General features: G+C 46.8%; 1 protein-coding gene across 8 annotated transcripts in view; it reads right to left on the reverse strand.

Moving 5' to 3' along the window:
- Window positions 1-24,519, reverse strand: part of LOC102560090 (rap1 GTPase-activating protein 1) — a 113,711-nt gene that overhangs the window by 17,862 nt on the left and 71,330 nt on the right. For 3 of the 8 annotated variants that reach the window (XR_009461964.1, XM_019500521.2, XM_019500507.2), the window contains exons 17-21: window positions 19,430-19,579; window positions 17,202-17,305; window positions 13,538-13,654; window positions 13,067-13,193; window positions 12,796-12,898 (exon numbers count right to left, since the gene is read on the reverse strand). Coding sequence is in view for 6 of the 8 variants with exons in the window: in XM_019500521.2 (XP_019356066.1) it covers window positions 12,796-12,898; window positions 13,067-13,193; window positions 13,538-13,654; window positions 17,202-17,305; window positions 19,430-19,579 (601 nt within the window). In the remaining 2 variants the exon portion in view is untranslated. Of the gene's footprint in view, window positions 1-6,480; window positions 7,659-12,795; window positions 12,899-13,066; window positions 13,194-13,300; window positions 13,655-17,201; window positions 17,306-19,429; window positions 19,580-24,519 lie in introns of those variants that run through there. The other 5 variants (XM_059726822.1, XM_019500515.2, XM_059726823.1 and 2 more) reach the window with 4 other exon arrangements.

The raw sequence follows: 24,519 nt of genomic DNA on the forward strand, positions 1-24,519 counted from the left end.
ACTGGGGTGTGCTAAAGCTGCTAGTCGGACCAAAGCTGGAGGTTCCTGACTGGAGGGTCTTGCCCCTCTGCCTGGGGTCTGGTCACCATATTTGGGGTCAGGAAGGAATTTTCCCCCACAGCCTGATTGGTACGATTGTGGGGGCTTTTGCCTTCCTTTGTAGTGGGGGACGTAGCCCTCTCCCTGGGATCTCTCAAGTGTATATTAATCTTTTATAGAAGCTGGACATTGGCTACTGTGGTTCCCCTGCTTTACTTGTGGCACATTAGGGTGTTATGTCTTGTGTTGTTCCACAGGGTTTACAGCAGTCTTACGAGGAGCTTAAATTATGCATTGTTGGTTTGGATAGGGATTATCCTTCCTCAGGATGGGGGTTGGATTAGATGACCTTTAGAAATCCCTTCCAGCCCTGCTTCTCTATGAAATTCATTTAATTCATTAAGTAGCTTTCCATGAGGCATGGTATCAAAAGCTTTGCTGAGTTCTAGATAAATTAAGCCCACCGCTCTACCTTTATCCAAGAAATGTCTTATCCTGCTATAAGAAATTATTATTTTGACAGTCATCCTCTGATAAATTCATATCATGTTTTGTACCATTTTCCATTTCTGTCTACATCCTTCATTAGTCTTTCCTGCAGTTCCTGTTCTAAGACCTCACCTGCTGTTGAAACCATGCTACTATGGCTGTTAGTACCTGCGTGACTTTTTCTCCTTTTTTAAAAACAGACATTGTGGGCATTTATACACTTACTTTCGTCTGCTCCGACACGCTGGAAATCCAGTGTGATGGAGCAGACACGATTAACTGCATCTGCAGAGCATGTGAGCTGACATGCTCGGTGCTGCATTGCATACGTTTGTATAAACAGTGAAATGCACGGCAGCACGCAGAAAATGGCAGCGGTGTGCTTTTGAACTAAAACACCTTTGATGTGTTTTAGCTCAAAAGTGTGCCACCACCATTTTCTTAGTGCTGATGTGCATTTCATCCTGAAAAGCATTAGTTTCTATTTCCATTTTGTTATTTAGGCTGTTAGGCACAATGGCTACTTAGACAATCAAATGGACAACTACTGCAAAAGGGGTGACATCCTCACCCCTACCCCTCTTCCATGCTGTGTTTTGTACTCTCTCGGGATGGGATGAAGGGTTATTACAAAGAGTGTTCTAAAGGGTTTTCAGGGTCTTGAGCAGGGTGGAATGGGAGTTCACTTAGGCACCTAAAACCATTTGCACATCTCACAGGTGGAATAGAATCTGCCCCTGACTATTTCTCACAATCATTTCTACCGTAACATCTAGAACTTATGTAGCCTTATTTCTTGTTGGTACAGAGACCTCTTGGTAGGAAAACTTTTTAGTTAACTCATTCACAAATATCTGTACACTATTATTATGTGCAGTTTTCATGCCCAAGTCTAGATCAGGAAAAATTGATGGTTCCCAAAATTACTCAATTTCCACTGATACTGAAATCTCCCAAGACCTTGTAGAATCATAACCATTTCCAAATCTGAATTTGGTCATCTATAATAAACCCCCAACCCGTAAGACTCTCTGAAGTCTTTTATAGCGTTCCCTCCTGATGTGATTTTTCACTCAAAGGGACTGTGTTTTGTCTACACTATTTCCCCACAATCTACTACTTGACTAAGGCACAGTGCTACTCTGGCACTTTTATTCTTGTTCCCATTCCTCTCAAAAAGAATGCATCCTTCAATATTCCACTGCTATTCTAGCACGGCTCTATTATTCCTTTGTGTGATTTAGTGTCATGCAGCAGAAGCTCCTCCAATTTAGTGCTGAGACTTCTTGCATTGGTATATAAAAAATAAAGTTATTTTCATCTATCTCTTACTTGAGTAAGGGATCAAGGCTGGTCATTATAGGGTGTGTCTACACCTGCAATAAATTTGAAGTAGACTTACTGTAAAGTAAAAACACTGCTCAGGAAGCCTATGAGGGAGCATGTTTACAGGTACTCCCTCTTGGGAGCAGATTTTCCCAGGCTGCTCGCATTAGGAGCAGGCCTGCTTCCACCCTGCTCTTCCCCTGCTACAGCAGCCAAGGGAAGTCCCAGGCTCCCCCTCAGTGATAGCTCAGGGGCTGGAAAGGAGCATGGGGCTAGGAGATAGCTGTCTCCTAGCAAGGCCCTGGGCAATTGCTCCCTGACCCTGGGAGCTGCCTGCTGCTAGGGTGGGCTCCCATGGTGGACCCCAGACCAGCACAATGTTCCCCTGCCCTGGCAGCAGGGAGCTCCTGGTCTTGGCTCTGTGATCAGGGGCAGGGGGCTGAGAAACAGCTGTGGGGGGAAGGGGGTGGCAAGTCCCAGTCCTCTGTCCCATCTGCCAGTTGGCAGATAGCAGGGAGCTGCCGGGACAAGGGAACATTGTCCCGCCTGAGCTCTGCCATCGGAGCCCACCTCAGCAGCAGGCAGCTCCCAGGGCTGGGAGTTCCCTGCTGCCAGGGCAGCAGGACATCATCCCAGTCCAGGCTGCACCACTGGAGCCTGCCCCGACAATAAGCAGCTCCTAGGGGTAGGGAGCAATCTCCTTCCCCCTACTACCTGGCTGACCGGGAGCAAATTTGCTCCTGGTCAGCCATCTACACATCTAAGGAAACCAATTTACTGCACATTAAGCATCTGCATGTGTGGGTGGTGATGCTTACTGTCAAAGGTCATGCATCCCAAAACCAGAAGCTGACTTTCATAAGCTCAGGAGGCTTGTTCTTGAGGCCCTGAGAGGCCAGGATCTCACAGGGAGGGGAGTTCATGATGAGTGGTTGCTCCCTAAGGAAGCGATCCTTAAGGAAGTCAAAACGAACCCATAGGAAAGGTGGTAAAAGGGTTCAACAACCCCTTGGCTCAACGGGGAGCTCATAGACCTCTTACATCTAAAAAGAGAGGCTTACAAGGGACGGAAGATAGGAAACACCACTAAGAAGGAGTATTCTGCACTGGTCCACACCTGTAGGGAGCGAACTAGGAAAGCCAAGGCTGCAACTGAACTCCCAACTGGCTACACAAATCAAGGACAATAAAAAGTCCTTCTTCAGATATGTGGGGAGTTGAAAGAAAAACTAGGGCAACATTGGACCCCTGCTAAACCAGCTGCGACAGCTGACTACCGACACCCAGGAAAAAGCCAATCTCCTTAATGATTACTTTGCGTCTGTTTTTCACAAGCCCAAAGGGACTACTCTGCCTAACATGATGTGGGTTGACCAGGGTGAGGGTGAACACATACCCACCATTGGCATGGATCTTGTGAGGAAGCATCTTGAGAGGCTGGACCCCCCCCCCCCCCAAATGAGCTGGTCTGGATAGACTGCACCCAAGAACGCTAAAGGAACTGGCAGACATCATAGCACAGCCACTGACAAGGATATTCAAGAACTTGTGGCACTCGGGCTAAGCATCTGAAGATCGGAAAAGGGCCAATGTAGTGCCCATCTTCAAGAAAGGGAGGAAGGAAGACCTGGGAAACTACAGGCCAATCAGTTTGACCTTAATCCCTAGGAAGATTTTGGAAAAAAAATTATCAAAAAACCCATTCTTGACAGGCTAACAGAAAGCATCATTCTGAGGGATAGTCAGCATGGGTTTGTTGCGGGTAGATCTTGCCTGACCAAACTCATTTCCTTCTATGACCAGGTGATGTAATCACCTGGACAAAAGGGAAGAGGTTGATATCATATATTTGGACTTTTAAAAAGCCTTTGACTTGGTGTCCCATGATGTCGTCACGGAAAAATTAGGCAACTGCGGCCTCGACTACTTCACAGTTTGATGGCTGAGGAACTGGCTCCGAGGTCAGACCCAGAGATTGGTAGTTGACAGAACTGAATCGACATGGCACTCAGTGACTAGTGGCATCCCCCAAGGCTCTGTTCTCAGACCTGTACTCTTTAATGTCTTCATAAACAATCTGGATACTGGCGTCAGAAGCAGACTGGCTAAGTTCACTGACAAGGCCAAACTTCGGGGAACAGTGTCCACACTTGTGGATAGGCTGGTGATCCAGGCCAACCTTGATAAGTTTGCAAGGTAGGCAGATGAAAACTTGTTGGCATTCAGTATGGAGAAATGCAAGGTACTCCACCTCAGGAAAAGAAACCTGAATCATACTTATAGGCTCGGCAGTGCTATGCTCACTAGCACCATGACCAAAAGAGACTTGAGGGTTATGACTGACCACGAGATGAACATGAGCCACCAACGTGATACTGCAGCTGGTAAAGTGAGCAAAACTCTGGCTTGTATCCATAGATGCTTCTCAAGCAAATCCCAGGATGTCATCCTCCCACTGTACTTGGCCTTGGTGAGGCTGCAGCTGGAGTACTGTATCCAATTCTGGGCTCCACAATTTGGGAAGGACGTGGAGAAGAGTCCAGAGGAGAGCCACACGCATGATCAGAGGGCAAGAGAATGGGCCTTACGAAGACAGGCTGTGAGCTATCAGACTCTTCAGCCTGGAAAAGCGCAGGCTCAGGGGTGACTTGGTGGCAGCCTATAAATAAATGAGGGGTGTGCATCAGGATCTGGGGGAATACCTGTTCACTAGCGCACCCCAGGGAATGACAAGGTCCAACGGTCACAAACTGCTGGTAAACTGTTTTAGACTGGACATAAGGAAAAACTTCTTTACTGTCTGAGCCCCCAAGGCCTGGAACAGACTCCCCCCATAGATGGTGCAAGCACCTACTCTGGACACTTTCAAGAATCATTTGGATGCTTATCTTGCTGGGATCCTTTGACCCTAGCTGACTTCCTGCCCCTTGGGCAGGGGGCTGGACCTGATGATCTTACAAGGTCCCTTAGCCAGTGAACTTCAGCCTTTATATCTATGAAATCTCTCTTCTTATAGTTTCATAGTTGTTAGAGGCCGGAAAGGACCTTACAGATCATTGGGTCCAGCCTCCCTGCACGTGGGCAGGAAAGACTGCCAGGATCAAATAATTCCAGCAAGATGGGCGTCAAGATGTTTTTTGAAGATCACCAGGGTGAATAACTGTACCACCTCTGAGGGGGAGCCTGTTCCAAACCCTTGGCCCACGGCTTGTAAAGAAGTTTTTCCTTATGTCCGGCCTGAAGCGATTTTCAATCAGCTTGTGCCCATTGTTCCTTGTCCTCCCCTGGGGGGCCTTAGTGAATAGATGCTCCTACAAACCCTGATGTACGCCCCTGATATACTTATAGGCTGCAAGCAAGTCCCCCCTGAGTCTTCTCCAGGCTGAACAATTCCAAATCCCTCAACCTCTCCTCATACGTCTTGGTCTCCAGGCCTCTAATCATGCATGTGGCCCTCCTCTGGACTCTCTCTTGAGCTTCTCCACACCCTTCTTGAAGTTTGGTGCCCAGGACTGGACACAGTACTCCAGTTAGTCTCACCAGGGCAGTCTCTTCATGGCAGCCTTTTAAATATTTGAAAACTGCCATTATATTCCTATTTAATTTCCTTTTCTCCAAATTAGATGTATGTAGTTCTCTCACCCTTTTCTCATATGGCTTGTATAACAACCCCTTTATCATCTTTTTTGCTTGCCTCGAGATTCTTTAAAGTTTCTTGATATCCTTTTTAAAATGCAAAACCCAGAATGCCATACAATACTCTAGACAAGGCCTGATCAGTGCTGAGTAATAGTACTTTACCTCTTGTACCAGTGGCGATATGTATGGGGTGCATGTACACCCTGAAAGCACCGGTGCACCCCCTGAGTGGCTGCATTCACCATTTAGGCGATGGGCAGAGGGGACAGGCAGGAGCACTGGTGTCCCCCCTGCAAGCACCGGCTGATTGCTGCAGCCACTCCCAGAAGCAGCTGTAGCCACTCCTGGAAAGCGGTTGCAGAGATCAGCCGCAGCGATCGGCCATCACGGGATCGGCTGTGGGAGTCCCCTTGGGCAGTGAGATTAGCTGTGGGGGGACTCCCCTCAGTCGGCAGGACTGGTTGCAGGGGGGGCACATGCCCCCCATGACTAAGGCAGCACCAGCTGCTCATGTCTTGTACTTTATATACAATCATTTTGTTAATGAAAGCTAAAATTGTGTTTTCTTTTTTTTGCCATTGCATCACACTGCTGCCATATATGGTGAGTCTGTGATGCACCAAAACCCCCAAATCATTTTCAGCAGTTCTATTGCTTAGGCAGTTATACTCCTTTCTGTATTTGTGCATTTGGTTGTTCTTCCCTACATGTAGTAGATCACATTTGTCTTTACTGACTTTCATTTCATTGTCTAGTGCCCAGTTCTCTATTAAGATCCTTTTGAATTCTAGTTCTGCCAGACTCGGAACAAGACCCCTCTGAAACCCCACTTAAAACTTCCTGCCATTCTCACCTTGATTGATTTATACTTATTCTTTGCTTGCAGTTATTCAGTTAGGGGGCATCTACATGTATGCTTTAATGCACAGTAGATTATTTTACTGTGCATTAAAAGGTTGCATAAAAAATTATGACATTACACTAATGTGCAGTAAAATAGTTTACTGTGTATAAAGTTTCACCAAAAATGCATGCAAATGCACTACTGTGCATTAGCACAGCATAATCCACATTCATTTGGTACATCACAGAGGTACTAAATTTAATGCTCATTAGAAAAGGCATATTAATGGATGTACAGCTGCATCCCAAATATGTATCCATTAGTCCATCTCTGTAGTCTAGGAATATTAAATTGTAATACTGCATTAAAATCTTTTTAATTAAGTTTTACCTTAAATCAAGAGAGCTGAGAGTATATGGATAGGTGTCTTTCTAGTACATGTGTAAATTTAAATAAAGAAACAGTCCATCCCTAATTTTTTTTTCCTTTACATTCCATTCAAAAAGCCCATTTCTTACATTCATTTACTCTCTGGCTTGACCACATTACATCTACAACCTCTCTACCTTCTCTAGAAGAGAGCATCTTCCTCTGTCAGCAGACTCAAATTCTCTCACAGACTTTTTCTTCCTTCTTTTTCTGATCTCTTATTTACCACTGTGATGACACACAGATCATAATGACATCATAGAGTCCATTAGGATTCTTTGATCAACAAACTCCAGAAGCCTGGAGATTCTCAAAAACTTTTTCCTAAGGTTTGTTTTGAGGAAAAGATAATCAGGACAAGAAAAAAAAGGAACAAAACATATCTTTGCTCAATGTGGGTACATAGTACCATGTGAAAAACAAGTTTGCTCTGACTCAGTCAAGTGCCTGAGGTTTCCAGGTTTCCTCTCCACACTCCATTGCTCCTACTCTGTATCCCTTCTCTCTCTTTGCATCAGTGTTGACCCTTGTCCTCTCTTTCTTACTGCTAACTTGTACGCATCATCCTATCAGGCTTTGATGCCTTGGGTGGCTCTAGGCAGTATGATCATCACACACGAGAGGATCTATAAGAGAACAGGCCATGGATCTAAACCACACCACACTCCTCCCTGGCCCACACTTCTTGCATTAGATCTTAGATAAGTAGCTAATTGCCCTGATAATTTCTCTCTTACTACCTTGTTAAGACTCTCCATATCATCTCCTTTTACTGGGTCTTTGTCCAGGTTCTCCTGCTTTTTAGTTACACCTCCATCCCATCGTTGAACCTGGTTTAGCAAGTATATATGCAAAGATGTCCTTTTGCATCTCTGCTCAGCAGGTCTTCTTTCTGCAAGGAAGCCAGAGCACTGCAGGTAAAACCATCTGTGCAACCCTGTGTTGATCTATATCTGCTTCTGCTTGGACCTTAACCCCTGACAGGTGAGAATATAACCTGAGCTCCAGCCCCTTCATCCTTGCACCCAGCATTCTCTAGTCACATATGACCTCATCAGGGTCACCCCTGGCAGGAGTATTAGTGCCCACATGAATGAGCTGTTTGAGGTAGTAGGTAGAGGGCTGGGTGAATATCAGCATGCCTTTAGAAACATCTCAGGTTCAGGCTCATGTTAAGCAGCAGACTGCCTCAGACAGCAAGTTCAGTCGGTAGACAGAGGCCTCTGTGCTTTGTATGAGGGTGTTACCAAACACCATCATTCTTACCTTCATCTTGCAGCTGGTGCCCTTAATCTTGCCAGCTTTGGGGGTGCACAGCTTTGCCTCTTCCACCAGCAGAGAAAGCTCAGCTCCCTTGTTTCACCTTTTTTTTGCCTTCATGGTTGGGAGTCAGAAGTGATCAGCTGTCAGCTTCCATCCTCCAAAGCATCCAGTTTCCTTGTTCTTTGGTGCCTTTTCTGGCAAGTTGTCTTCTACGATTTTGGACGTCTGCTTGTGCATTGTCACAAAGGGCGTCATTCTGTTTTCTGCCTAGTCATCTAAATGGTCATTTTTCGGTCCTTTACGTGGTATTTTTGGCATTTATATACCCAGGCAGAATTCTATTCCTTGACACCTAGCCCTGGGCATATGGATGACTACATATGCATTGAGACTGGGCATGCTCAATAGTAGTGCAGGCACACTGCTTTAGACACCTAAAACTAAACTCACTAAAATCTGTGTGATCATGGATTACCATGCTTAGACTCAGGAACCAGAGGTTGGAGGAGACTCCCCATCTTCTCCAATCCCATAGCTAAGTGGCTAGGACAGGGGTCTGCAACTTACGGCCCATGGAATTGGGGAGCTTTAATGGCATTCCTGCAGCAGGTAGCTTTCCCTGTGCCATGGCCAGGTGTCCTAGTGCTGGCCAGCACTGGGCCTGATCTGGGGCATTCTGGCCTGCTGCTAGAAAACACTGTCAACTGCTGGGATAGAGCATTCACATGAGAAACAGGAGAACCTGGCTTCTAGGTCCCTTCCTCACCCACAGAGGTGTTTGAACTTGGGTCTTTTTAACTTCACAACACAACACTTCAAGCACTGCATTACAGACGAACCTGTTTGGACACTTATCTTGCTGAGATCCTTTGACCCCAGCTGACTTCCTGCCCTTGGGGCAGGGGGCTGGACTCGATCTTCTGAGGTCCCTTCTAGCCCTAATGTCTGTGAAATCTATTAAATGAAATTACCAAGTCCCTTCTCTGATACTGCTTTTGATAGCAATGAAAGTCCATGCTACATTAGATAATAAGAGGCTCTTACTCTGGGGGATCCTGATACAGAGCCTGAGATCAAGCCTATCTCCCAGAAGGGAGAACTAATGGCATAAGGAACTTGAATTCCTGCCAGCCTTCCAAAGCTCATGAGAGCTCCCAGAAATAGAGAGAGAGATTAGGTGCAAATCTCCTCTCTGGCCACAAACATCACACCTTATTGAGGTTCCTTCTTCCTTCTGCTCAACACCACCCTCCTCAGCTGTCTACTTCTCCTTTGTAGGCTTTGTCCCTTATGCCAGCCACCTCAGTTTCCATACACCCAATTCACTGCTAATACCAGCCAAGCTCTGTGGTTCCCTCACAGTTCTTAAAACCAGTCCTCCAGTGTGGCTCTGCTCCTTCCCCTGCATTAACAACAGATCCATTGAAGCTAACTCCTCTTTTAGAATTCAGTCTGTCATGTACCTCTGGGGGCCTGAACCTTAGCCCTGTGTATTTCCTCTCCTGCCACATACCTCACATTATCTCTTCTCCACTACTGCTACTGATATCTGGCAAGACAGAAAAGATAGGATCCAAGTACTGCTCCCAGCACTTGGCACTGCACAGAAGGCTACACCACTGTTACTACAGAGACCCTGAAGCCTGATGCCATTCCTCACATTAACAGCAATATCGGTGCTGCTATCTATCCTAACAGGTAGGGAAACTTTCGCTTTTTGTTGAGACACTGGTGCTTAGAGCTCCATCCCCAGATAAAGTATTTGCCTTTGCAGTACCAGTGTTCAATTCTAACGTATAGAGCAGTGGTGGGCACCCTTTTTGTCAAGTGTGCTACAGGCATATTAATCGGCATGGCTACACCGCAGTAACTGCTGTGACTGTGATTCTAGTGCAGGATGCAAAATCTGCCAAAGAAAATGGAGAAGTCCTCCAGTTCTTCGTCCACACTGAATTCTGTGCTACTGTAGCTAGATTTATATTGATAGTGGAGATAGTTTATTTAAGTCTAGCTTTGGTCTATGTGACAATGACTGCAGTTACTGAAGTAGAGAAACACCCCTCAAGGAAAACATGCTAAATGGGAATGACAGATGAAAATGGAAGGTGGGTAAGGTTGGATGACACGTCCAATAAAATTATTTTCAGTTGCTTATCACTTTCCAGATATTTGAGCTAATATTTTCCACATAGGGGCCACGTCTACAGGAAATGCTGACTGCACAGTAGCCTGATACTATTGTGCAGTAGTGTCATGTGAGAAAAAATGTGATGTGACGCTACTGCGCAGTACTATTAGGCTACTGCACAGCAGCATCACCAAAAAAGGAGTTCTCAGGCACTACTGCACAACTCAGGTTACTGTACAGTCATTTCATTAGACCAACTAAAATAAAATATTTCTTTGCGGGTTTTCAGTTACATGCACACTTCAGGCAGAGGGAGTACCCAAAACCTTGTAAAGCACTGTATTCATTTCCAAATATGAATTTGGTCATCTATGGACATGTCTACACCAGATGCTTTACTACACAGTAGACCAATTTACTGCATGGTAAGCATCACCATCCACACATGCAGATGCTTACTCTGGAGTAAATTGGTCTACTCCACAGTTAATTTGCTACCTGCGAATGCAGATAGGAAATTAACTGGAAACTAAGTACCACACAGTAACACACATGTAGATGGATAACCAGAAAAATTTGCTCCTGGTCAGCCAGGCAGCAGGGGGCAGGAGATTGCTCCCTGTCCCCAGGGGCTGCCTCCTGCCAGGGCAGGCTCTGATGGTGGAGCCTGGGCTGGGACAATGTCCCCCTGCCCTGGCAGCAGGGAGTTCCTGGCCCCAGCTCTGTGACTGGAGCAGGGGCTGAGAGGTTGCTCCCTGCCCCTGGGTGAGGTGGGCTCCGATGGCAGAGCTTGGGAGATTTCAGTATTGGTCGGAATGTGTGTGACCACCTTATTTATACTAACAACTTATGCTAATGCCTACGACCACCCTTTCACACTTTGGTGCCCTTCCTTCTTGGGCCACTTTCTTATTTCTCAGACTACCGTCCTATTCAATGCTTATCCTCGGTGTTGAGATTTTTCAGAATTTTCCCAATCCTCAGTTTTTAAAGCTCTTATAAGTTGGACCAGCCCTGATCCCAAGGGGCTATTTCCTCATTTATTCAAATGGAGCCCATCCCTGGATAGAAGCTCTTTATGTGTAAATGCCTGTCAGAGGCCATGCAGCCCAAAACCATAAACCATTCATTTATCTTGTCATGCTTTCTCTCTCCTTCTCTTGAACAGGAAAGAATCCTACTGAGGATAACTTGAGCTTCTAGGTTTTTTTTAGGGTCTTCCCCAGCCTAGTATAGTTGTTCTTTATCTTTGTCAGAAAATATCCAGCCATATCATTTCTTTTCACATAAAGACAAATTAATAGCTTCTTCCCTTCTCCCATTAGTATCTTCTTCAGCCTTAGGTTTGTGTCCCATATCTTCATTCCTGATAAACAGCACACCCTTCTGTTTCCTAGGTCATTTCTTGTAACTGGTCCTTGTAGATCCTTTAGAAGAGACTTCATAACATAGACTGATCTAGTTCTGGGCACTGCACTTCAAAAAAGATGTGGAGAATCTTGAAAGGGTCCAGAGACGGGCCACAAAAACGATTAAGGGCCTGGAGGACAAACCTTATGAGGAAAGACTAAGGGATCTGGGACTGCTCATCCTGGGGAAGAGAAGACTTGGAGGGTACTTGGTGGTCATCTATAAGTATGTAAGGAGTGAATATCAAGAGCTGGGAGAAACACTGTTCACTAGGGTGCCCCAGGGGAGGACAAGGAGCAATGGCCATTAACTGTTAGAGGATGGTTTCTGGTTGGATGCAAGGAAGAACTTCTTTACAGTAAGGGTGACCAGAATCTGGAACAGACTTCCCAAAGAGATGGTGCAGTCCCCAACCTTGGAAGTCTTCAAGAGGAGACTGAACAGACACCTTGCTGGGATCATTTGATCTCAGCAGTGTTGCTGCCCACAGCAGGGGGTTGGACTCAATGATCTGTCAAGGTCCCTTCCAGCCCTTAATTTCCACGATTCTATGATACCCAAAGAACTTTGTCTGCCTATGTCCTTAGACCAACACGGCTACAACCAACACCCCTGCACAGTCATTTAGTACTTGTTTATACAACTACTAAATAAATGTGCATTTGCCACTGTGCGGTAGCCTCTTGTGTAGATGAAGCCTGGGTGTTTACTTCAGGCTGAATTTTAAGAAAACCTCAACCAAAATGATACAGCAATTTCTAAAGAAAACAAAAAACTACGGAAAAGTGTGTCGCTCTATCCAGAGTCTGAAATTAGGAAGGGGAACAGAGAAACTGTGACTGGGAGAGGGTGAGCAGATGGGACCTTTTGGGCTAGGAAACTGGGATTCTCTAAAAGAGGAGGCTGAGGAAGCATAAGTGGCACACGAGCCCCTATACTCAGTAAAGGGAGGTGCTGGAGTGGAGGCAGGGGAGACAGACTTCCATGTGGCCAGAGGCTCAATCTGTAGCAACCCTCTCTCTCTTCAGTATGTATCCAGGCTTTTGACGCCCCGCATAACCTTTTAGTATCTGAAGGTTGAGGCATTCACTGAAATATATCCATCATAACTACCTCCCTTCCAACTTCTCTAGTTTCCCTCACTGGTGTGATCCTCCTTTCCAGCTCTCCATTCCTTTGTTACTGAACTTCATCTCTCTGTTGCCCTCCCATTCTAGCATGGTTTTACCTGGTGAACTGCCACTGCTGGGTGTACAGACAATGTCATCCAGCCACACACTCTGAACCAAGGAATCCCGCTTCTGAGGGCCCGAGACAGAGCACATCAGCTCCTAAACAGGATAGAAAAGAGATGTTTTAAAAAATGCATTTTGTAATCATTAGTACTAAGAATGGGGACTCTCTAGGGGAGGGATAAGTCTAAAATTTGGTGTGAGCAGGAGATGGAGACCCTGAGCATGAAGGGAAGGGAATCTGAATTTTAGAGGTTATATACTCACCGTCTCATTCTCCTCTTCCTCAGATGTTTCATTTTCCCTCACTCCACTACAACAGCTGCTCACATTGGAAGAGGAGCGCGAGAGTGGCTGCATCACACAATATCCTGAGCTTTGATTGGAGAGGGTTCTATGGAACCGAAGCCCCAGAGTTATCATCATTGTGATATGCAGACCTCATTTTGCATCATTCACCCAAGATTACTCAAGAATTTCACAGACATTAACAGCCTCACACCACTTGTGATGTGACTTTATTACAATTAATACAGGAAATGACTCATTCACAGGCAGTTTCAGGTAGGAACAGAACACAAGATATATGCCTTCTGTTTCCTGCCTGCACCAATTCAGACGACATTTTTTCCATTCAAGGTAACAGTGCAAGAGAACCAAGAAAGCAAGATACTTGCAAAGCACAAGTCTCTGCCAGGGGCAACAAGTGGGTGTCCTGAAAGGTGATTTTAGACTCACTTGCTCTTCCTATTTGGGAATTCTGGGGAACTGGGACTGGAGGATCCATCAGACTTCAGGTCAAGTAAAGGTCCTGGACTATCAACCACCTTCTGGATCCCCTCAGCAACATCCTTACTGGAATGAAATTAAAAACAAGGGCCAGGAGTCACAATCATGGAATCTAATGCTCTCTACACTGCAAAATGCAGAGATCTTTCAGCAACACACAGAGATGGAAAACAGGCAGGAACATTACAGAATAGGACAGTCTTCTTAAAAGTGGCCTGCAAAGATAAAATGTATTGGGACTGGTCCCTTTTAGGCTTCTTTATAATGAATAAAAAGCCATGAATTGAATTTAACCCCCCCCCCCCCCCCCCTCTATTTTTGGGCACTGCACTTCACGAAAAAAGTGCTGATGATTCTGCCTTGAGCAGGAGGTTGGTTTAGATGACCTCCTGAGGTCCCTTCTAGCCCTGTTTTATTATGATTGAAACATTAAAGATACCAACGTTGTGACATCCGATTGAGAGTGTCCTGGGTTCTCTTTAAAATTAGTTAAACTTCTTCATTTTGGTTGATAGCTATTTAACTAAGACACTCGTGAGAGAAGCTCACAGTATAAGCCATTTAGCATTGTGACTTCTTTAACTGTCACCTAAATAACTCCCAGTCCCGATCTCAGGTGACCACCCGTCCCTAATTGGATGGGACAGTCTCAGAATGGGAGCCTCAAGTCCTGGTCTTGAGCTGCATGACCCTGGGACAGCTTTTGTCTAGGATTCACAGCATCATGCAGAGATCCATGGGATTCAGGTTTCCTTTTGCAGGCTGGCACACATGCACGTGGCCAGGAATACAGCTGGGCAGTATGGAGAGCAGCTCCTTGCAGGAAAGTCTATGGTGGGAGAGGACATAGGGAGAGCATTGGGGGGTGGGGGGCAGATTGAGGCATGGTTAGGGAGGGAGTGGGGCAGGGGCTGGGTGTGCTGACTATCAAGGGCAGTGCATGGGGCCAGGGCCCTGGGAGTGGAGCAGAGCAGACCCATGGGTGGCTCATCCAGGGGGTGCAGGGCATGGGGTCAGGTAGCTCCCCGCCACTGTGCACACTTTGTGCCCCCTAGATTTGTGTGGAGGGTAGGGGTGGATGCAGACTGCATGCTGCAAGCTCTTGGGGCTCCCTCCCCTGCTGCCCTCCCCCAGGAGTCCCATGCCACCATAATGAGGCACCCCCTGCCTCCCCGGCAGCAGCAGGAGTGACGGTGGCAGCAAGTTGTGCCCCCCAATGCTGCCGAGTAGGCAGATGCCATGGTGGCACGGGGCTCCTGAGGAAAGGGCAGCAAAGCAGGGAGCCCCAAGCCCACAGTGGGTACCCGCATCCATCCCCGCGCTGCTCAGCTCTGCTCCAGCTGTCCTGCCTGTGCAGGTGGTGAGAGGTAGGCATCAGTCCGTCCGTTATATTCTAAAAAGGTGGTCCTGCTAGGTTCAGCCATCTAAGAAAAGCATGGAAGTATAAGCTTGGGATTCATGAAATATATATGTATACAAAAATATAAATAAAGACCTTCTGTATAGGAGAAGCAAAAGGTAAACTTAAAAAAAAAACAACTGAGTACTGTAATAGTTTTTGGTTTATATGTTCTGTTAAAGAGAACTTGCTTCTCAATATCTAATCCTTCTCAAAAGAAAACTTACATTATCTTAAATTAAAATAAGACTGAGCATCTTACTTAGGTAAGGGCCTAAAAGGGAGGGTAAGGGTAGTAGGAGAGGTTAAGGTATAGGCCCTGTTCCTTGTGACAATGCTGCTGTTCATATGATGGGGAGGTAAGGTTTTCTCCTCTTCCATATTGACTCTATTGGCTGGTTCTTAGATTTCATGGAACAACCGGAAAAAATTTCATGTTAGTTACAAGGTAGTTAAGGCATTGGGCTTTGAGTTTAGAACACACTTGACAACTGAAGTGCAGTACATCATTAAGGGATATAAAAGGCTTCTACAGCTTAGGTTACAACTCTTCAATGCTTATAACTCAGTCAAATTAAATCCAACTGCTGCTTCTGGGACAAAGCCACATGATGCTCCTCACTGGGTGCATCTATACATGAAAATAACACAACACAAACTCCAGAGCAGTTTGAGCCACAGTCAACTGCTCCCAGACACAGTGTCATGCACCTGGGGTAGCAGCAGTTTGAGCCAGGATGGAGCAGCCCTGGACTAGCAGCAGACTCATGGGGTTAGCCCTGGGCTGGCTGGGGTACAAGAATACTAAAGTACTGAGCTGTGTGCCAGGCAGGCCCCACACTTTCGCACCCTCACGCTCCAGCCAGCCTGTGTCACCATCTACACATGCATTTCATTGCACTTAATTACTGTGCCATAAGACAGTACTGTCCCTGACTGACAGTACTATCTTATGGCAGAGTTAATTAATTTACTGTGCCCTAATACCAGCGCACATGTAAACAGTGATACTTTACTATGTACTTAATTAGGCGACTTCAGTAAAACACATGTGTAGATGCACCCAGTGAGAGCTATTTTTAATCTGCAACTCTCAAGCCTCAGGCATTGTGCTTGAAGTCCGTTTGCTTAAAGCCATCAAAAGAAAAGTGACACAATCGCTTCTTTAGAAGGCCAAAAGATTGTCCACTTGCTCTTTTTCTTCCATTCTCCTCTACTTGAAAACAGCTTAAAGGTTGTTTTCTTTTTTACAATGGATGTTTAACAGGAGTAGCTATCCTAAATTACCCTATATTTTCTCTTGGGGCACAAACAGAAGTTGTATTTGTCAAGCAACCAGCCCCTTGAAAGCACTGTACAGCCATGCCATGACATAGGTGCATGGCTGCAGAGTGCTTTACAAGTGGCTGATTGCACAACAAATTAACCCTCATTGAGTGAGAGATCATAGGAGGGCACTCCACTTTGGAGCACCTGAGGGAACTTCTGTTCCCTAGGGTCAATCTGTTGCGACTGGGGCTAGGCTGATGCAGCCCCACCCTGCCTCCAGTGCTGTCTGCAGGAAAGGATGGGGGATCGCAGAGGGGGAGCGAGTTGTGGGCTGTGGTTTGCCTTGACTGAGCTGGGTTAGGGGGGTGGACTGGAGCTCCCTTGCCTCATGACCCCCCCAACTGTATCCCCTCCAACTCAGGCTGGGCAAACCCCAGCCCACAGCTTGCTCCCCCTCCCTTTTCCTGGGGTGGGGGGGAAGAGCTAGGGGAGAGAGGCTGTAGGCAGGCTCCTTGGGCTTGATCAGCTCCAAAGCAGAGCTTGATCCCCACTCCCTGCCCCACACCCAACGGGTAAACATCTGTTGGGTCAGGGTGGCTGCTCTAACTCATGGCACTTTATGTAATGCACCATGAGTCAGAGGGGGGCCTGCACATCTGTCAGAGCCCTTAGATGAAGGGCTTGTCTTCTATTGTCCACTGCCTTTCATTTACTCTCTCCCTTCACAGTCCTCCTGTTGGTTCTTTCCATTTCTGTTTCCCATTAGTTCCCCAGCCAGTTTCCCCATGTCAGTCCACTCCCATTCCAGTTCTCTGGTTCCACCTCTCCTTTATCACTCTCATTTGTCTCCCCTTTCCCATTTTGCCTAATTTTTCCTCAATACTACCTTGATCATGTTACCCTTGTTTAATTTTCCTGGTCCCTCCCTGCTTCCATGGGTTATACCTCTTCTCCTCCTGGATGTTCTCAATGCCAACAGCACTGCTGCGTCGACTGTGGAAACGGCTGCCTCGGGTACGTGATGGACTCCTTCCAGGTAGGGCAAAAGACTAGAGAAAAGGTGAAGAAAGAAGTGATAGAAAGGGAAGAGGAGAACAGGAGAGGCAAAGTTGCAGAGAGCTGGAAACTGAGAGGTAGCTTCTGGCCTGGATCCCTGAGCCTCCCCTACATTTCCTCTCATGTGTGATCACACTGTCCAGAGCAACCCAAGGCACCAGAGCCTGATGGGATGATGCAGGCAAGCTGTCAGTAAGAAAGAGGGGGTGAAAGATCAACATAGTTGCAAAGCGAGAGAAGGATATGGCACGGGAGCAATGGAAAGACAGATAGGGAAGTTACAGTAGCTGAAAAAAAGAGAGAGAGAGGGGAGATGCAGCAAGTTTGGAAGGCGGGGATAAATGTACATTTGAAGAAATGACTCGGGCACAAAGAGGGAGATTCAGACAAGACAGAGAGGTGAAGAGGCAACAGACCCAGTTCATCATTACCTTATGTACTGCTTGGCCTGAAATGTCTGTAAAGCTGGGAAAATTGTCCCCTGGATAATTTCCCCAAGTGAAATGGTCCTTCTTGGCTGACCCCAAACTGGTATCCTTGACTGTATGCAGCCCTCTATAGTAGTGGTACTCAACCTTCCCCACCCCACCCCCCACAGGCCAGATGGGTAATGCCCCATCTGCCCATGGGTCAGATCCAAACAGTGGTCCCCATCCAGCACCTGGGGTGGGTGTGGTAGGCTTCACTCGGCCATGTGGAGGGGGTCAAGGGTCAGTCCAGTCCCAAGACAGGCCTACAGGGAAAAGGGAGCATGGCTTGGCTCTGCAGGGGAAAAAGGACATACTTAAGCCCTGCGGCAGGGGGGGCAGAGGGAAGGATGAGAAAAGGGGGTGTGGCCTGGTCCCAATTCAGATGCAGAGGGAGGGGGTATAGCCCAACCCCATGGAGGAAGTGAGCGCAACTCAACTCCAATGTGCTGTGCAGGGCTTAGGGTTTGGGAATTTGGTGCGGCAGGAAGGGCAACCATATTAATGACCACTGCTTCCTTGCCCCCAGATTTCCAAAACTGGGAGAAGCCCCATGGGCTGGATGCCAAGGCTCTGCAGGCTGTATTTGGCCTGCGGGCCAGAGGTGGAGAACCCATGCTCTATAGCAAGAACCATGGGCAACTGGTGCCTCCTAGCTCTGCAGGGCACCAGTAGCCAATCACCGCTGGGTGGGGTGTCCCCCAGCAGCCAATTACAGACTGGGGGAGAGGAGAGTCCCCCAGCGTCTGATCGTCAACCCCGGAAGCGCCAGCAGTGAACTGGAAGTGCAGCTGGCGCTTCTCGGTGGGGCAAAGGCCAACGCTTCCCACTCCCTCTCATACCCTGCCTTTGCCAGAACCAAAGGCAGCCAGGTACAACCATATTTTCCAAATGAGAAACCATAATCCGCTTGTGGCAATACATTTTAGGCTTACGAAATACTTATTTGTAACATAAAAGTGAACTTTTTATGCAAACTGATTAAGTCCACTGACCCCACAGGAACATTCACATATTTCTGAGTGGAAGATTTTACCAGTAATGAGTTTATAATGTGACACTGCCGAAGGGTCCTTTACAGTCACATCAAGTAAAAGAATGGGTTTCACAGTGCCTTGTTCAACTTTTCTCTTACTGCAAACACTTTTCATCTCAGATCATTTGGTCCACTGGATGATTTACGTTGCTGTACTAAGAAATATCTTAAATAGATGTTGTTTCGTAGTTATAAGAAAGTAACCATTTTGACTGATAGAACTAAAAACTTGGACTTTTGGTATCCTGAAGTTCTTAGTTTTCATAATATAAATTTACAGCACTAGTCTGGTAAAGCCAAGGCATAGGGCCTTCTTAAAGTTAGAGCAAAGTCCTATGACAAGTCCAGGGTAATGGAGGCATAAGAGTGATGTAAAGCTGTCTTTGCCCTTCTTCCCATGCTCTACACAAATCCCAGCTCCAGTATGTATATGAATGTGATACAGAAAGAAATCACAGACAAAAAAGACAGACAGAGAACAAAAGATGCATGCAGAAAAACAGTGACACAATAAGTCTGCCCCCCTGCAAAAGTCTACTGGTAGGGAAAGAGGGATGAATATATGGATGAAACAGATGTTGGGCCTCTTCCCACAGCCCACCCTAGTACCTTACCGCAGCAATAGCCTTGGGGCCCTCGGCGACACTCTGGTTGAGGGCAAGGCCAGCTGTACCCGGGCGGTTTGGTAGGGTTGCTGGCTGCTGTTGTTTCCTCATGGCCATACCCATAGTATCCAGGCTCTGGCTGCGGCCCCGGATCACCCGCTGGACAAAATGGAGACAGGGAGGCAGACGAAGAGAGATACGTGGACATACACACACAAGGAGAGTATGAAGAATGCCACAAGGAGGGCAGAAGTGGAGGGGTCAAAGCAATACCACAGAAATCCTCCCTGCTAACTACAATTCAGCAACATTCATAAGACAGGTCAGTTTGGTCCCAGTTGATGTATATGCCCCAGGGCCAGCAAAAGATTGTTTCCCACGGCAACTTCTTTCTCAGTTAATCCAGTCCTCGTGTGATAGGAAGAGATTCCCCACCAAATAAATACAACTTTTCTGATAAGCCAGCATCCTCTCATACTACATACTACTCAGTGCAAGATAAGGGACTAACCCCTTCCACGTCCACTGTAAATCTTTGTCTTGGGCCTAAATATTGGTTACAAATAAGAAGTTACCAACCCTGGCAATCTTCAAAAAGCGTCTTGATGCCCATCTTGCTGGGGTCATTAGAGCCCAGCAGTCTTTCCTGCCCAAGTGCAACGGGGCTGGACCCGATGATCTTTAAGGTCCCTTCCAGCCCCTAACAACCATGAAGCTATGAACCAAAACCTCTCTACTCTGAAAAAAGTAGACATTTCCCACAACATTTCTCCTTTTCCAACCTCTTACACAAGTCATCTCAGCATAACAACAGTCACAGCAACTGACAGAAGGAAAAAGAGATTTCTGAATAGATGAAAAGTATTGAGCCGAGTCTGAAATCTTCTGTTTACAGACAGACTAGCCGTAGCAGTTTCATAGTTTCAGAGTACTTAGGGTCGAAAGGGACCTAAACAGATCATCAGGTCCGACCCCCTGCTCCTGCTGCCAGGATCATATCAGTTTGTGGCAGTTTAAATCTATGATGTGCATACACAGATTCTGCCCACATCTCAGCCTTAACTGTGCCAACCACTCCAACAGGTACATGCAGAGGTAGTCTATTCAGTCCTCAGCAGCTCAGCTTATAAAACAAGGTGGCTGACTTCTCATCAGTCAGTGGTCACAAGGAATAAGGACACCAGAAGCCAGCCAAAAGGCAACTCACAAGGGAATCTGAGTGGGAGCTTGTGGGGATAGCTTTCCCATCTACGTTTCAGTTGTTTCTTTCTTCTTTTTTGATGCAGAATATAAGTAGTAGGGGTATGCCAAGCGGGCAGTATTTGATTCAGATTTGGCCCGATCCAGGGGACAGCGATGCGATCACTGATTTAGATCACTGTCCCAACTTGACTCGGCCGAATCTGAAGATTCAATTCTGATTCGGAGAATCAGTGATTCAGCCATAGATACAGCTCTGTTTTTTCTATGTACTTTGAGGTACCAGGTGCTGTTCGTGAATGCTGAGATGGTGGGGTGGATGGAGCATCCCACAGGAGCAGAGGGGCGTCCTCTGTGCACTTGGTGGCAGTCCCGGAAATGGACCAGAACTACTTCTGGTCCACTTCTGGGTCTTCCACCAAACACGTGGGGGACCCCCCCCACGCTCCCCTGACTCAGTGATCAGCCATGGGGGGACCTTGGGTGCTCCCCCAGACCCAGAAGGCACTAGTAGCTGAAATGGGGGTTGGTAGGGGAGGGTCCCCCATGTACTCCATGGCAGACCTGGAAGTGGACTGGAAGTACTTCTGGTCCACTTCTGGGTCTACTGCCGACTGCATGGAGGACCCCCCCCACACTTCCATGGGATGCACCGTCTGCCACACCATCTCAGCGTTCATGAGCTGCACCTGGTACCTCAAGATACATAGAAAAAAAAACCATATAAAACTGTGTCTATACCTGAATCTCTCCAAATCAATTCAGAGGTTTCTGGTTTGATTCAGAGAGATTAATGGGTCTCCTGATTCGATTTGGAGACTCAGCTGCTAAATTCGGCTGAATCTCCTCCATATCGAATCAGCGACTGAAGCTTTGCACACCCCTAGTAAGTACTGTAAGGGAAGAAAAGGGTTTTTTTGCTCTATGACACACCAAGGAAGTGCCATAATGGATGGAAGACACTGTAATGCAAAAATCACTGCCACTGCCTGTTCCTGAATGAGCTCTGTGTAAACGTATCTAAGTTTTCCAAAGCGTACTAGCACTATAATGATATATGTGTTTGGAAAAGAATCCACAAGATGGGAATCTTTAAGATGCTGAAGTTATTGTGGGGCTGGAGTGGAACCAATTGCTTGCTGTAACTTTTGCTGGAGCTTTTTGAGATGAACTGCTGATATACATATTCTCTCTTGCTCAGCCCCTGAAGTCTTTGACCAGAGACTATTTTTGCCTGTGGAATGTGCTCTAGTCCGAACTCCAGATGGCCTCTGTACATCAAGGGATTCAAAAGCAGTGTGCACTTCCTGCCTTACAGTTCCTTCATAACAAGAGAGTCTCTATAACTCATGATTTTGAGGAAGAGAGGAAGGAGGGTGAAGTTCAAATGTTTATATGGATAATGTGTCTCAAAGAGCTCAGGTAATTTCCTTCTTTGAATATTTGCCCATCTACAAATTCTCAAAGTGAGTGGCTCCAAAGCAGTTCCTATATATATCTGGAAGTGTGTCTTGGAATCCCATAGGTGAACAGAAATCTGAAGGACCACCCTGCCAAATGCAGCATCTACTTTAAAGGTTTTCCCAATGGTGTAGTGGTTTGCAAAGGTATGGGCAGAGCTTCAGATGTCAGCAATTAAAATACTGCAAAGGGAGACTGAAGAGGTGACCTGAGGTCTGGTAGAATTGGAACATACAATCAAGGGCAGGTCTCTTTGGCAATTTCATAGCACAACTTCATTTAGTTTAATACCAAGCCAGGTATTCTCTGGGCTGTTATCTAAGCCTTTAGATCCTTCAGCTACAGCAAAAAGGGGGGAGGAATTCAGGAAAGAATTTAGTCCTATGCAAACAGTAAATCAGTACTCTTTTAACATCAAGGGGCCACAGAGAAAATTCCTCTTGGGAGGTGCTAGACACTGGGGAAAAGATTGGTAAGAATACTTGATGACTCCAAGGGAATTTAGTGACAACTGTAAGCAAGAACTACTTTATTTGGATAAAAACAAGCCCCCTGGCTATAACACAAATTCCTCACCTAGTCCAAACCCAAACATCAGCTCCTCAGCTGACTTCCAAAGCTTTCCCCTTAACTAAGCCCTATGCTGCTGCCAGCTAGCAGCATTTTACCTGCCTGCCCAGGGCAGCAGCACTATCTCTTGGAAGCTCCTCTACATCCCTCCTGCTCTGGAGCTCTTTCCTCTGCAGTCTCTAAGGTAAGCTAGTTCTGCAATAGGCACTCAGTCTCTGTGCATCTAGCTGCCTGTACTCTTGCAGCCAGCATATTCTGTGCACTGTTCTTTTGACTGGCTGCAGGTGTTCCCCTTTCCCTTAACATGCAGCTCCATGCCTAGGCAGCTATGTTTCTTTGCTGCCTACTCTCTTTCAGCTAGCCTCTATTCAGCTGCCTGGGATCTATCTGCAACATGGTACTTTAAAAAGAAAGAAGGAGCCCTAGGCTCCCTGTTACAAGCTGGAACAAACGACATGTTGCCAGTGGCTCAAAAGGGGAGGTCATGGAAATCACGAGGATCAGATTCAGGATCCACTATTGCACAGGGTCCCTAATGAAGGTATACCTTAGCTAACCCTTGACTCTAAAGCCTGTAATAGAAACAGAACCTGCTGGGTATGAAACATGTGGTATAAGGAATGTCCCTTTATGGGGCCTACAGTGGAACAGTCCAGTTTTCCCCCAGGGGTTCTCCCTGCAAGCTGTCAGTGTGTGTGTTGCCAAATCCTGTTTCCCAATAAAGATGAAGCTGTTTATCATCCCACTGGTCTCTGCTTAATGGGGACTCGAGGACAAAACCCCAGGGGCATGGAGGTCTGAATAAGTACCCCATCTCTGGAACCCAAGGGCCTAGGAAAGCCATTATATGTTGTCAGAAGTGACCCGTCTCTCGGTGAAGTCACCAGCAGCATGCTTAAAAAAAAAAGGAGCATTTCAAACCTCCACCAGCATTATCCTTTACTGGAAATCTTGGGGACAATTGGAGGAGATGGGAACAGAAGCTTCAATTATACCTTGCAGTCACAAAGGCTGAGGAAGAGGCAGAGGATTATAAAATTGCAGTCATGCTTCACTGCACTGGGGATAAAGCCCTAGAAATTTACAACATGCAAGGTATGTTTGCAGACCCTAATAACAAAACCCTTACAGAAGTGCTTGCAGCATTCAAGAACTACTGTGAACCCAGAAAAAAAAAAAAAACACCTTGTTTTTGACAGGTATCAGTTCTGGCAACTTAGATGCAATGAGGCTGCGTAGATGATTTTGTTACAAAGCTCAGAAATAGAGCACAACATTGTGAATTTGGACCTGCTGAGGATGTTATGTTGAGGGACAAAATTGTCTTCAGCATAACTGACTGCAAATTCAAGGAAAGGCTTTTGGAAAACCAAGGGGCAACACATAAGGGGTGCACATGTACCCCCTACAAAAAGGCAAAAAAACCCCAAAAAACCAAAACTGCGGGTGGTCCACGATCCCCGCTGGCCGCTGCTGCCGGCAGTGCCTGTGGGTGGTCACCAACCCCTGGCCACCACCCTCGCCCACCACCGGTGACAGCGCCAGCGTGGTATGCGCGAGCTCCGCGCTTACCGCTGCTGCACTCCTGCCACCGCCAGCGCAGCCGTGCCCCCCCCAGCCGCCAGGGGCATGTGTCGTTCATGGGAAAACCCCTCTCTCACTCTAGCACAGGCTGTGGATATCTGTAGGGTAACGGCTGTCACAAAGGCCCAGGCTTGTATTATACCTGCAGAAGCAAACCTATATACAGTTGAGCAAAAGCGAAACTGCCACTGCGCTTTGCAAGAGCAAAACAACCCCCCAGTGAAGTTTGCTTCACAGGAGAGCCATCAAGCTGCAAAAGGCAAAGTTTGCAAAAGGTGTGGAAG

The sequence above is a fragment of the Alligator mississippiensis genome, chromosome 4, assembly GCF_030867095.1.
Source record: "Alligator mississippiensis isolate rAllMis1 chromosome 4, rAllMis1, whole genome shotgun sequence".
NCBI lineage: Eukaryota > Metazoa > Chordata > Crocodylia > Alligatoridae > Alligator > Alligator mississippiensis.